The sequence below is a fragment of the Cariama cristata genome, unplaced genomic scaffold (assembly GCF_000690535.1).
Source record: "Cariama cristata isolate BGI_N322 unplaced genomic scaffold, ASM69053v1 scaffold4643, whole genome shotgun sequence".
Lineage (NCBI taxonomy): Eukaryota > Metazoa > Chordata > Aves > Cariamiformes > Cariamidae > Cariama > Cariama cristata.
Genome location: NW_009606489.1, coordinates 4518 through 16783, shown reverse-complemented (window position 1 = coordinate 16783; position 12266 = coordinate 4518). Strand labels below are relative to the sequence as shown.

At 40.3% G+C, this 12266-nt stretch overlaps 1 protein-coding gene across 1 annotated transcript; it reads right to left on the bottom strand.

The window, feature by feature from the left end:
- Positions 1-1780: 1780 nt before the first annotated feature.
- On the bottom strand, positions 1781-10565 carry LOC104158660 (serine/threonine-protein phosphatase PP1-gamma catalytic subunit-like). The gene is given in 8 exon segments (XM_009696371.1): positions 1781-1987; positions 2428-2562; positions 3040-3263; positions 4265-4369; positions 5992-6222; positions 7472-7603; positions 10350-10532; positions 10535-10565. Coding segments are annotated over 8 exon segments (1131 nt in total). The 3' UTR covers positions 1781-1897.
- Between the last annotated feature and the right edge of the window lie 1701 nt (positions 10566-12266).

Genomic DNA, 12266 nt, shown 5'->3' with positions numbered 1-12266 from the left:
TGCTCCCCCAACGTCTTGCCATTTTCCACCAGGCACAGGAGAGAGGCGGCAGATGAAGGAATACAGACCAACAGCATGTTCCTGTCAGGGGCAGGACAACCGACTGCCCCAAGCCGGCATCGCACCTCACCCAGCCCCCGCAACACAACCCGCACCAGCTGGCATACACCGGGACAGAGAGCAGGGGTGAAGCTTACTGAACCTCCTTCCTTCACCAAGAATTTCGTTCTTTAATTAAGAACCAGCAGAAATTGGTCTTGTCCTCAGCCAGGACCCAACACAGCAGGACTCCTGTTCCAGGCAAGCCCCGCTCTCCCCGCAGAGGATGACGACCACCAGCCGCGACGAGCGAGTCCCCCCACACACGTGCACTCACTGGAGCCGCTGCCGCCACGCGAGGGGCCTGGGAAGCCTCAGCCCAGCGCGACCCCGACCACAGGGCTGGGAAAACAACCCAGACCTTCAAGTACCAGAGGCTCCAGCTGCCGAACTGGGGTGTTCCGATGTGCCTGTGAGACAACTCTGCAGATCCACGGCAATGCGTGAAGCGCTGCGGGAGCTTCCTGCCTGCACTCGCCTCTGCCGCTGGGAGGGTGCCTGTATTTAAGGGCAATATATGCATTAAAGCTCCAGAACCAGATCCGAATCCAAGTCCTTTTTCAAACCACACCTCTAGTGTCTGTGGCTTAGACAAATCCAAACCAAGAATGTGTGGGTTTCCAGAACAATTTATTTATCCAAGTCAGGTCCTCTGATAGCAGTAGTGTGTACGTTGTGATAAACTGACAACGAGAAGATTTATCAGTTTCTTCATTTAATAAGTGATTTTTCACTACATGGTATTGTACACTGTTATCTGTTCAAAAAAGATTAACAGTTTTTAAAAAACAAGATTCTGTGAGAGATTTATATAAACCGGTGATCAAGATCAACACCTCTGGTTGGCTTATCGAGCTATTTTCTAGGCTTCTTTGTAGAACAAAGTCTTTAGGCTAAAAAGCACAAAACCATTCCGGCATTTCTGTAACTCCCAGCCTTCCGACAGGGGCTGCCACAGGACTGATGCCACTGTCAAATGGTGCTCCTGGTCGAGCATAGGGAAACGCCACAATAGCGTGTTTACTTTTACCATGAACAGAACCAACAGCGCAGCGTTTCTACTTGCTATTTTGAGTCAGGACTTCCTTTTATCTCCAAGGGGAAGGCGTGGATGGAAAGCCCTGCCAACCCAGCGTGGTGGGTCGTGTACCAACAGTTTTCTAAGCAACCTTTGGCTTCAGGAAAGAGACACAAACGCTTAAAATAATGGCTTTAATTGTCATTTGAAGTATTTGGAGAGGGACATGTGTCTGAATTAAATATACATCATACCAGGGACGCTGGCAAGGTTGAAGGTTATTTCTAATGTTGACAGCAATAAAACTTAACGTGTACGTGACAAGACATTAAAAGAAAAGCAATCCCTTTAAAACAAAATTAAACGTAAAAAAAGTTCACAGTGGTTTGTATAAACAGTATGTAATTTCTGACACTGACAAATTTCTACTCTCGCAGCACACCAGTGCCCTCTTTAGATCCTAAAGAAGAAAAAACAAGCATTTACACGACTCCTTGTACAGATTCAGAAAGTCAGTTGTACAATTACCCATCAGGACAGGATAAGATGCTGCGGAGTGTACAGCTGTAACATCAACAAAAGGAAAGTTTAAAACTCTCTTCCTGGGAGGGAGAAAATTCTTTCATTCGCTGTTACAACCAGCAAATGCCATTCATCAAATCAAAAGGAAAACCACAAACACATTACCTATTTTGAGCAAGCTGAACAGTACACATTACAGTTTTAAAAATGGAGGTTATATACTATAATACAAGTCCCAAGAAGGCAGCGCCAAAGTGACTATTTCTTTGCTTGTTTTGTGATCATACCCCTGGGAGGCGTTACGGGTCTGCTGGAATTGGGCTTCTTTTTCTCTGCAGGTTTCAAAATCTGAAAAGATAGTTCAGTCATTTAGCAAAAAGTGTTAGCCTTCTCACAACCAAACAATTAATTGACCAGTAAAGGCATTACACAGGTCCTCTGGACACATCATAAACGTGCCAAGAAATAAATGTATTTCCTACTCAGAGCTAGGACAGGGCTTAGAGCAGCTGATGGGAGAGCCCATGCCAATGGAAGCAGGCCAAGAGCCGACCGCTTTGCTCAGATGATTTAATTCCAGGTAAAACAGTTCATCTACTCACATGGCAAGGGCTGATCATATTTTTGAAGACCTGAGTGCAAACACAGCCCTGCCTACATGCAGTATCGGCAAAGATCTCTTTGAAACTAGCATCATGGTTTTGTAACAGTAAAGTATCAATTTCAAAACAGAGCAAATTTAAAGCATGACTACACTAACGAGCAGGTAAAATCTTCAGGTACCATACCTGAAAAGAGCACATCAGAGTTTCATCCACACTCATCATGGCACCCGCATTATCAAATTCTCCACAGTAATTTGGGGCAGAAAAGAGAGTTACCAATTGCCTTTTTGCAAAAAACTCATATCCATCTTCAACAACCTTTAGAGAGAAAAGCAGAAATATTAGACTGACAACTTCTTCCTGCCAAGGTGCAAAGCAGCTTTAATAGAGCCAGCAGCTGAAAAACTGGCTACGTCTGAGGAGCACGGGTTCCAAACTTTTACACCAAAACAGGAAGATCATTGCAGGATCCAGTTCAGCAACAGAGTCCACTAGCAATGAGAAAAACAGGATTCTGCTAGGTTCAAGACAATCTCGTTGAGGAATTGGAGTCAGTTTATATGCATTAAGAGAAAAAATGTTCATTACAAGGGTTATTAAACATTGCGACAAGTTGTTCAGACAGTGGAATCGATCCTTCCAGATATTTAAAACTTGGCTGGACAAGACCCTCAGCAACTCAGGCTGACACTGGTTTGTCCTGTGTTTGCAGGTGTGTAGGGATGGACCAGACAACCACCTCAGGTCCCTCTGAACCTAAATTATTCTATGGTTTAATGTACAAAATTAACATACCTGATGAGCTCTACATATGAGATCCAAATCATGTTTATGGAGAAACTTAGCAACCACTTCAGCACCAAATGTGAAGGACACTCCTCTGTCATTTTCACCCCATCCTAAGACATCCTTGTCAGGGTCAGACCACAAGAGATCACAAAGCAGACCTTGGTCTGGTACATCTGTGGGGCGCATAATTCGTCTTATCTGTTCCATTGACTGAAGGTCTGGTGACAAACCTGTTCAGAGGTAAGACACATGCAGTTCACATTTTCGTCCAACTTTGCAAGACTGAGCTATTAATTCAAGACAAAAAGAATTTGTATTCAACCTGATTCACCATTGCAAGTTTCTGTAGTTCAGTGGCAATGTTAACTGACATTTTTCTAATCCAGCATTTGTTTTAAAGCTTCCATAACAGAAGACAAGTCACTTTCTAGAAGATTTACTGCAAGCAAGATAAGCAAAGCCATTTCCACATTTTACAGGATTACAATAATCTCACTGTAATATTTTGCAAGTGTCTGTTAAGATTTGTTAAGTAAAAGAGGCATTAATACCAGAAATCACAGGGTATGTTTATTTTAACAATCACGCCTAGTAAGATGAAATATGGTATGAAACAGACCTCATACCATTTTTCACTGATACATCTCCCTGGGCAACCGGAATTACTTGCAAGTGATAAAACATTTGCAGTGCAATACATATTTTATGACTTTGAGAAGCTGCAGGAAGCAGGTATCACATCACATAACAGAGCCAATTTCTACAAATGAAACTCCAAACCCGTCAGGTTGGACAGAGCTTTGAGCAGCCTGATCTAGCAAAAGATGTCGCTGCTCATGGCAGGGGGGACTCTACTAAATGATCTTTAAAGGTGCCTTCCAACCCAAACCATTCTATGATTCTATGAAAATGTATGTTTTCAGAATGTACATAAAACTCCTTGTCACATAGGTCTAAAAAAGCCTACAAGGATTCTTTACTCAAAGGCAGAGGCTATTAAATATGCCTTTTGGTATAAAAGGAAAAGCAGATCATTGTGTCTGAAGTTACAAAGCTATCAGCTCAACGATTCACAAAACTGACTCTAATCAAGCTCAACCTTACCTCATACATGAACCAAGGCAGAGAAAAATACAAGTTTCAAAGCTTCAGCAACGTAAATGTGAAATTGCCATGACTGATACTGGACTATTACAGTTTTTCAAATATCAACTAAGGAACTGTCACTTACCCCCATGACAGCAGAATATTTTCTCATCCACAATAGCTGCAATTGGTAAACAGTTAAAACAGTCTGTGAAGGTCTTCCACAGCTTAATATTGTATCTTCTCTTACCTAGAAGACATTTTGGAGAAAAAACAGTCAATATGCTTTTCTAACCCAACTACAACCAACCTAACTGGCTGCCTTATGTTTAGTAAGACCTGCAAAAAGTTAGCACTAAAGCCTATGCACAATTTATCTTCTCTGACACCCACTGACATACTTTATTGCTTATAAGAAAGTTGCAAAGATCTCTTTCAGTGTGGCAGAGCACTCCAAAGTGGCTCTGAGGACAGCACAAGTCTGTTCAACAGAACGACATTCTGCTGTCAGCAGCCAGACTCCAGTCCCAACTTCGCTTTGGAGAAATTATTCCTTGGAGATTTTGATCCATTTCAGAAAATCTTGCCATTTGCTGTTTTCTTCAGGGGAAGATGGCAATTCTTGGAAAGCAGATTTTCTTTAAACTTCTGCTAGTGCTTTACTACATAAAGTCTTTCTAGGCAAAGAAACAGGACTGAAAAATGAAACTGCTACAGTTTTACTTTCAAAGGGACTCTCCCAACAGATACGAACCGTGAACATATTTGCGACATATGACTAAGCCTGTGATTAATCTCTGAGGAGTCAACTCCGAAATACCACACATCTTTGTTTCCTCACTGATGGAGAACAAGACATGGAGAGTACATCTTATCTTGTAAGCTACAAGCCAAGTATGTCCCACAACACAAGTTGTGAGAATGCTTCAGCACACAATTAATTTAACAGTTTAGTATCCTCTACGTCATCTGGATTTATTACATATGTCACCTCCTTTGAAACATGAACATACACTTCACATCAAAATTACTTGTTATGTTAGGGTAAAGTCTGTGTATGGTCTCTGTCACAATAGACCTTAACGTCCTCTGCAGTGACAGAGCTGGTTCATGAATTGCATAGCAACATTACGTTGGTTCCAAAGGAGTGCTCATGATGCCAAATAAATCCAAACACTCTTCTTCACTGAAAGGCTGACGCACTGGTTCACGTAACAACTTCTTTAGCTGAAGCCACCTACTGAAAGAGCATATACCTGGTCCTCAATCCAAGCACGCATCACAGTGAAAGCTTCACAAATGCTTTGCCCCATTTATGAAAGGAAATACTGCTTTTGGCCAAAGCAACACCACACAATACAGCAGGACTGCAGCCAGAGAAGGGCAAAGTCCTTTTTTTTTTTTAAACATTACAAAGTCATGGGTCTTAATATGAAGTAGATTGCAAGCACTGTAAGGTAACCACAATAAAGACCAGCCCACTCTCCAAGTTAAGTTTTAACACAAGTATACATCATCGTGATTCCTCAGATGAAAGAACCAGAGGTGAACCTTTGTAAAGTGCATCAAGTAAAATTCTCTCATTAGACGACCTTATCTTAAGAACTTCAACAACACGTACCAGTGAGAACTGATAGTTAACATAGTGGCCAACAAATGAAACTACCCACTTGCATGCTGCTTTCTACTGTGAGGACGGGACTCTCAACGGGACCAGGGAAAGGGCACGTTTCCCTTCCTAAAATAGACCACGGACCCCCCTGAAGCATTCAGGGGGACCTGCAAGTTAGGAAAGAATCATCTAACACTGCAGCAGCAGCACCTCCTACCCTGCTTTCCCAAGCCAAGGACGCACACACCTGTATTACTTACATTCATCGTAAAACCCATAAATTCTATTGATGCTGGCACATTCATGGTTCCCTCTGAGGAGGAAAAAATTCTCTGGGTATTTAATTTTGTAGGCCAACAGAAGACAAATTGTTTCTAAAGATTGTTTTCCTCTGTCAACATAATCACCAAGGAACAGGTAGTTGCTTTCTGGTGGAAAACCTCCATATTCAAAGAGCCGAAGCAAGTCATAGTACTGTCCATGGATGTCACCTGTAAAGAGTATTCAGAAACAACGGGTAAGCAACCCTTTGCTACATTCAATTGATTCTATAGGAAGAACAAACACATGATGCTTCAGAAAGAAAAAAGCCTGCAGTTAGATACTGTCTACAACATACTTAAAAATTACAGTTTAGCTTAATGTATATAAAATGATGATATTCTGAAGTTCGACATCTACGTAATGCGACGGTTAACTGCACTAAGACAAAGTACGTAGGTACTTAATATTCACACGCGTGTAAAACAAAAACAAGTTTCCAAGAAACCAACTGCATGTTCAAATGAAAACGTGACATCCAGTTAAAACCCTTTACTTGACTAGTGGCTGTGAGACCAGGAACCTTTCCCTCAGTCTTGGTATTTCCGGACAGCACTAGTAACATTGATTCAAAACTGACTACCTGGGGAATTTGCTTTCCCGTGTACCATCCCTGGTGTTCTCTTGAAACACATCATTCAAATTCTAGCAGTGAAGTTGTATTGAAAATGAAATTGGTATTTCTACCTTTGGTTTAAATCATGGGTTTGTTTCCAACAAGCAGAATACTGAATGCTGATTTTAGTCTACCAATGTTATAAATATTGAACAAGCTACTTCAATTTGAAGTAAATCTTCAGTGTTACAGTAGGATAAAATACTGTTTGCTGGAAGCTTTTAAAAGTGCATTTACTGAGGCTTTTATTTTGACATTCTTCATTCTTTTAGCATAACTAGACATGTACTTGTGTGCAAAATGAGCACCACTGTGTACAAACACGGTGAAACCAAACTACAAAGTAATACCCAGAAATGGTACAGAAATGTAAGTTTCCAGCAGGATTTTAAAGTATTATCAAACCACTGTTCAACTCTGAACAGCAGCTACAATAAACTACTGTAGTTCTCCTTTGTTTCCCTTTGTTCAGTCATGACTGGGCCAAACATTATTCCACTGATATGAAAACTCCTTTCCAAAACTTCATGTGGATCCCTTCCCCAAGAGATCTGGTGAAACCAGACCAGTTACTTTTTGAGTTTGGTTTATTTTGGTCCCCACTCCAATTCCCACGTCTGTTACCCCCTCCCCACTCCTCCGCCCTAAGCATCCAGCAGGGTTTTATTTTCCCTTTTGCTACAATCATTTATTAGTTCCACTGTTTATAAATGAAAGCAGCATCTGGCATTTGTTTTCTGCTTAAGGTCTGCATTTACCTGACACTCTCCCTCCAAGCATCAAATCAAAATCACAGTACTCACCACATATTTTCAGTGGAGCTTCAAGTTCTAGCAGAATAGGCTGACTCAGAAAGATTTCTCTGGATTTCAAGCACAGTCCTCTAATTTCATTCTCTTGAAGTTGGACATTTTTGCCTGGTTTTGATCCTCGCACTGTTGGAAGGAGTCAGAAGTCAGTTATCAAAATCAACAATACCCCTAGTGTCATTTTAAGAGCCTGACTAAATGCCACTGAGACACAAAATGGGAAGATAACAGAGTAATATCAGTCTGCTGAGGTGAAACCGCACTGCTGTGTTACCAGAGAAAGGGTAGCGTGTTCTGTTTCAGTTGTATATTACTTTCTTTTAACAGAAATCACGGGTCAACACTTCCCCCATTAAATGTCACATTTTAAATAGCATCAGTTTAGTTCTATTTAGTTATAAAACCCATCTTGAACAATGTTGCTATATTTTTTTTTTTTTTTAAATGAAGCAGTTATACATCTGTTCTATGGAAAGCTGTCTGAACTTGAGAAAAGGAAGCCTCCCATTTAATCATCAACATCGTAGCTCAAATATGCAAGCTTTCCTAAACGATCATATAACCTTGCCCAAGACAGATTCTAAACAAACAAGATTACAGTACCAATAAATACTGTACTGCCCCATTCTACACTGCAGTTAGCAAACATGGAAGAAAAATAAGCATATGACTGGAAGGTCAGAACTATACGTAAGGACACATTTTTGAATCCCAATGACAAAACGGCTCTCCTTATCACTGCCTTTGAGCACAGTAAAAGACAAACTGGCAGGAGATCTATCTCCCAGCCGCTTCCCCTCACCCCCACACTACTGCTTCAGTCTCCCCCACTGCAACAATTCACAACAGTTGTTTCCCTTTAATATCCATCAAAGCTCTCACTTGTAGTCTGGACAACAAGGACACCAGCTTGGCCTGAACAAGTTTCTACAGCCACCAGCACAGCTTTCCTTCCATTTATCTATTCTCCTCTCCCTCTCATTTCTGTTGCCCAGAAATAGAAAGGATATTTCTATGGCAGCAATGTTGTAACTATGGCTAAATTGCATGCAATAGCATTTATCAGGGTTAGGATAAGACTAAATAAAGAACTGTGATTATGCCTTTACTGGTGAAGCTTATTATATTTTTATTTGGTGTCAAAATCAGTGACAACATGGAGCACTGATAAGGTTGAAGAAAAAAAAAGACCTGTAGCAAATTCCAGTAAGATTAGGGAATAAGAGCAGTCATCTTCTACAACATAACCCATTGGTTTAGCTGCATCAAAGCCAAATGACCTTAGAACTTTAGCTTCAGATGCCCAGAAACACTCTGACAACACCTCCGGAAACAAAATCACTACACTGCTAATGTTGGGTAGGTAGGCGACTTACTGTGTACAACTCATATGGCATTGAGATTGAAGAATCTATGCTCTTATCCAAAAAAGTCTGCTCTTTAGTTGCAAAAAAAAGCAAGCAATGAGCCCCGAACCCTTTCAAATACAAGAACCTATGCAATATTATCTTCCTGAATTCCTAAACAATCTTTTAGATCCCACTTCAGTCTAATTCCCTTGACATTGATTAACCTCAGAGTGAGAAATCTGGAAGCTATGGATGACTCAAATCTCTGTAGTGTCACTGTGGGCCTTGCACTATATGAAATCTGTAAACGAGAACTGCAGTAGGAAGGCTCGGAGGGGGCGGGCAGGGGGCATGTTTTAGGAAGAGGAAGAACAAAACCGATTGTGTTCCAAAGGGATTACAATTTCTCATTAGTGCAGAAACTTCCTACTTTTGTGCAAGTCTCTGATGAAGAGTAGAAAACACCGCTCAGTCAGCATGTGTCTTACCTAGACCAAGAATAAAATAATGACTGTGTAATATCCACCCATAAAATCAGGTGTCATTAGACACAATCTCTACCAGCACTTACAGTGTTACTACCAAAACAATTCCGCCTGGCATACTGACTCCCAGAGACCCTTGCCACGGTGGCACAACCTGCCTTACACAATCATCGACAATGCCCTAAAACACACCACCTTTCCTCAAACAAGCTTCAAAATTAAGCTTCAGTTCAAATTACAATGTATACTCACAGTGACATGAAGTTAATTGTAGGTCAAAAGTCATGGCTTTAATAATGTTATCTTTCAAGCAATATATGCTCCTTTATTACTCGCTGCCTACATATTATCACTCAACACTGACATTACATGGCAACACTGGAATTACCACTAAACTTCATGTCTTCCATTAAAATATTCGAAGTAATGAAGCATATAAATGGAAGTTAAATCTTTGTCACAGCAGTTTATCACGCATGAGGCTTTTCATCCACAGTCATTCTTTCATCCATACAGTAATTTTCCAAATGCTCCTAAGCAAGGAGCAAGTTACTCAAAATGCCAAATATCCAGAGGCAATAAAGAACACAAATTTACAGAATAAAGCGATCAGCTGGTTGAATTAGAAAGGTTACATCTTCCCTGACTCTTAAATTGTACAATTCACCTTTAGTTTTGAGGTAACACAATATACTCGCATTTAGTTTTCTGAGAAGCTAAAAATCTAACTTTCCATGATTTTGTCTTTTTAGAAATTGCTAAAACCAAACTATCTCGCATCCAGAAATTAAAAAGTATAAAATATTATACAGACTCTGTAATGCACTGAGTCACTAAAGCTCATGAATAAAGCATATGCATTCACTTTTGCTGAAGATTAAATGAAAATCTGAAAATTGACTGTTTCAGATACAAGTTTCCTATGTTTCTCCAATGTATTTTCATTGAACCAGTATAATCTTCATGCAGTTTTAGTCATCTGCTTGCAGAAAACCTTGATAAGATAAAATGATGCTTTGCTGCAGTTCACAAGCTCACTAGCAGAGACACCAGAAGGATGAAAAAAGAACAGGACAATTTGATTCAGTTCTGTAGCATGCTGCCTGCCAATGCCATTTTGACCACTTTTGTCCAACATGGAACAGGCACAGAAGAAACGACAGCATTCAATTTCTTCTAACGTTGACCTATATATCTTAAAAAGCTCGGAAAAAAAATTTTGGCTTCAGAAGAATCAAATATGCAGAAGTGCATGTTGGTTTGAGAAATCCGTATTTTTAGTGCAAGGATTTTCTCATCCACAATGAAAGAACTGGCAAGGAAACACAGGATGTTCAGGCGGAATGAGTTCTTAAAAGGTTCCTCTGAGTCTTCAAGTTACTTAGTCCCACTAAGAAAGGCAAAAAATAATACACTATGAAAAATATTTTGTGTTTACAGTTTCTTTTCTCTGCTTTGGACCAAAACAAGGCAGCTTGCATAGATCAGACAGTACGATACTCATTGGCAGCTTGGTCACAAAGTCAAAAGAGCGGCTCAATAGTACTGTATGTGCACATTTGTTCTTTCAATGCATAAAAAATAACCTGTCTCAGAAATGACAGTCTGGAACTGACAGTGGAACAAGCTAAAGATTAATCAGTTGAGGAAAAAAGTCAGCCCACTTCAAATAATACTTTATTTACGTCTTGTCTCAACATACTGCTGCACTATTTCCAGGCAGTGACACATTCCCATTCTTTTAGGCAGAGATGCTCCTGTTCTTAAAAATCATTTTTTGAGAGTGTGAATTTCAATGTCCCGTCTAGGCAGCCTTCTAACGAGTAAAAATCTTCTCCACTGTACAAGTATGAGCAGCTTTGGAAAAATAAGCTCTCCACTGAATGGAAAAGACTACAGAAAAGATCCGTCCCTGGAGGCTGGATGATCTCTGCAGAGGTACCGACTTGAACATAGGTTCCAACTATTAAAATTAACGTTGCTTTCCAAGACAAGGAGGGAAACTGCTGGAAAGCAACAACAGATACCAGGTCTAAAATGAAAGTGTGTGATAAACAGAGGCGAGTGCAGTACGACAGCGGCCCAGCAGAGGGGGAAAAGGAAGTAAAAGGAAAGAGAGCAAGAACTTAACGGCACCCCGGTCATTTGGTGCAAGCAAACAGAGCTAGCACAAAGCACAGCTGCAGCTGCCAGGAGTTAAAACACCGCCTGACATCTAGGATAACTTTTATACATTTCTTTGTGAAGGATAAATGGGTCAAGAACCGTGGGATCTAGAACGTACAACAGTCAAAAGACATGCATGCAGAGTACGAGAGCGCTCTACACCACATCCCATCACTAGCATTTTCCAATATTCAGTTTGGTGCCACACAAATCCTTTAACAAAGGCAAACGCTATTATAAAACTCAGTATATTACCTCATTGAAGGTTAATGTGAAAGGGACAGCTACTTAGGAAAGTATTCAAAAATAGCAGAAAATCCAAAAATACTAGAAATTTCAGTGATCCAAACATCTCGTTTTCCTTCACTATTACATTAAAAGAAGCAGTTGAAATGCTGTCAACTGAAGTGCTAGAATCATGTTCTTGTACTGAAAATGTTTTAAAGAACATAGTCTATCAGCAGGTCAGTTCATTTTTTGGCTTATCAAACAAGTCTCTCAGTTTTACCATATTTTACATTAAGATGTCTGCAATCCTAGAGCATTTCCAAAAATACTGCAGGTTGTTTTTAATCTTGCTTTTAGCAGTTCCTGATGACAGTTTTGCATTCAGGTTTGCACCATAGGCACAAAGGGAATAAATAACTTGAAAGTGGTTGATGTAAAAAAAGGTTTTACTTTACTGCACGCACAATCAACTTTGATCAGATCATTTCAAATTCAAAATTGAAACTGAAAAGCAACTCCGCAGTGCCCAAGCCTCTAAAAAGAAAAAGTTCTAGTCTACTT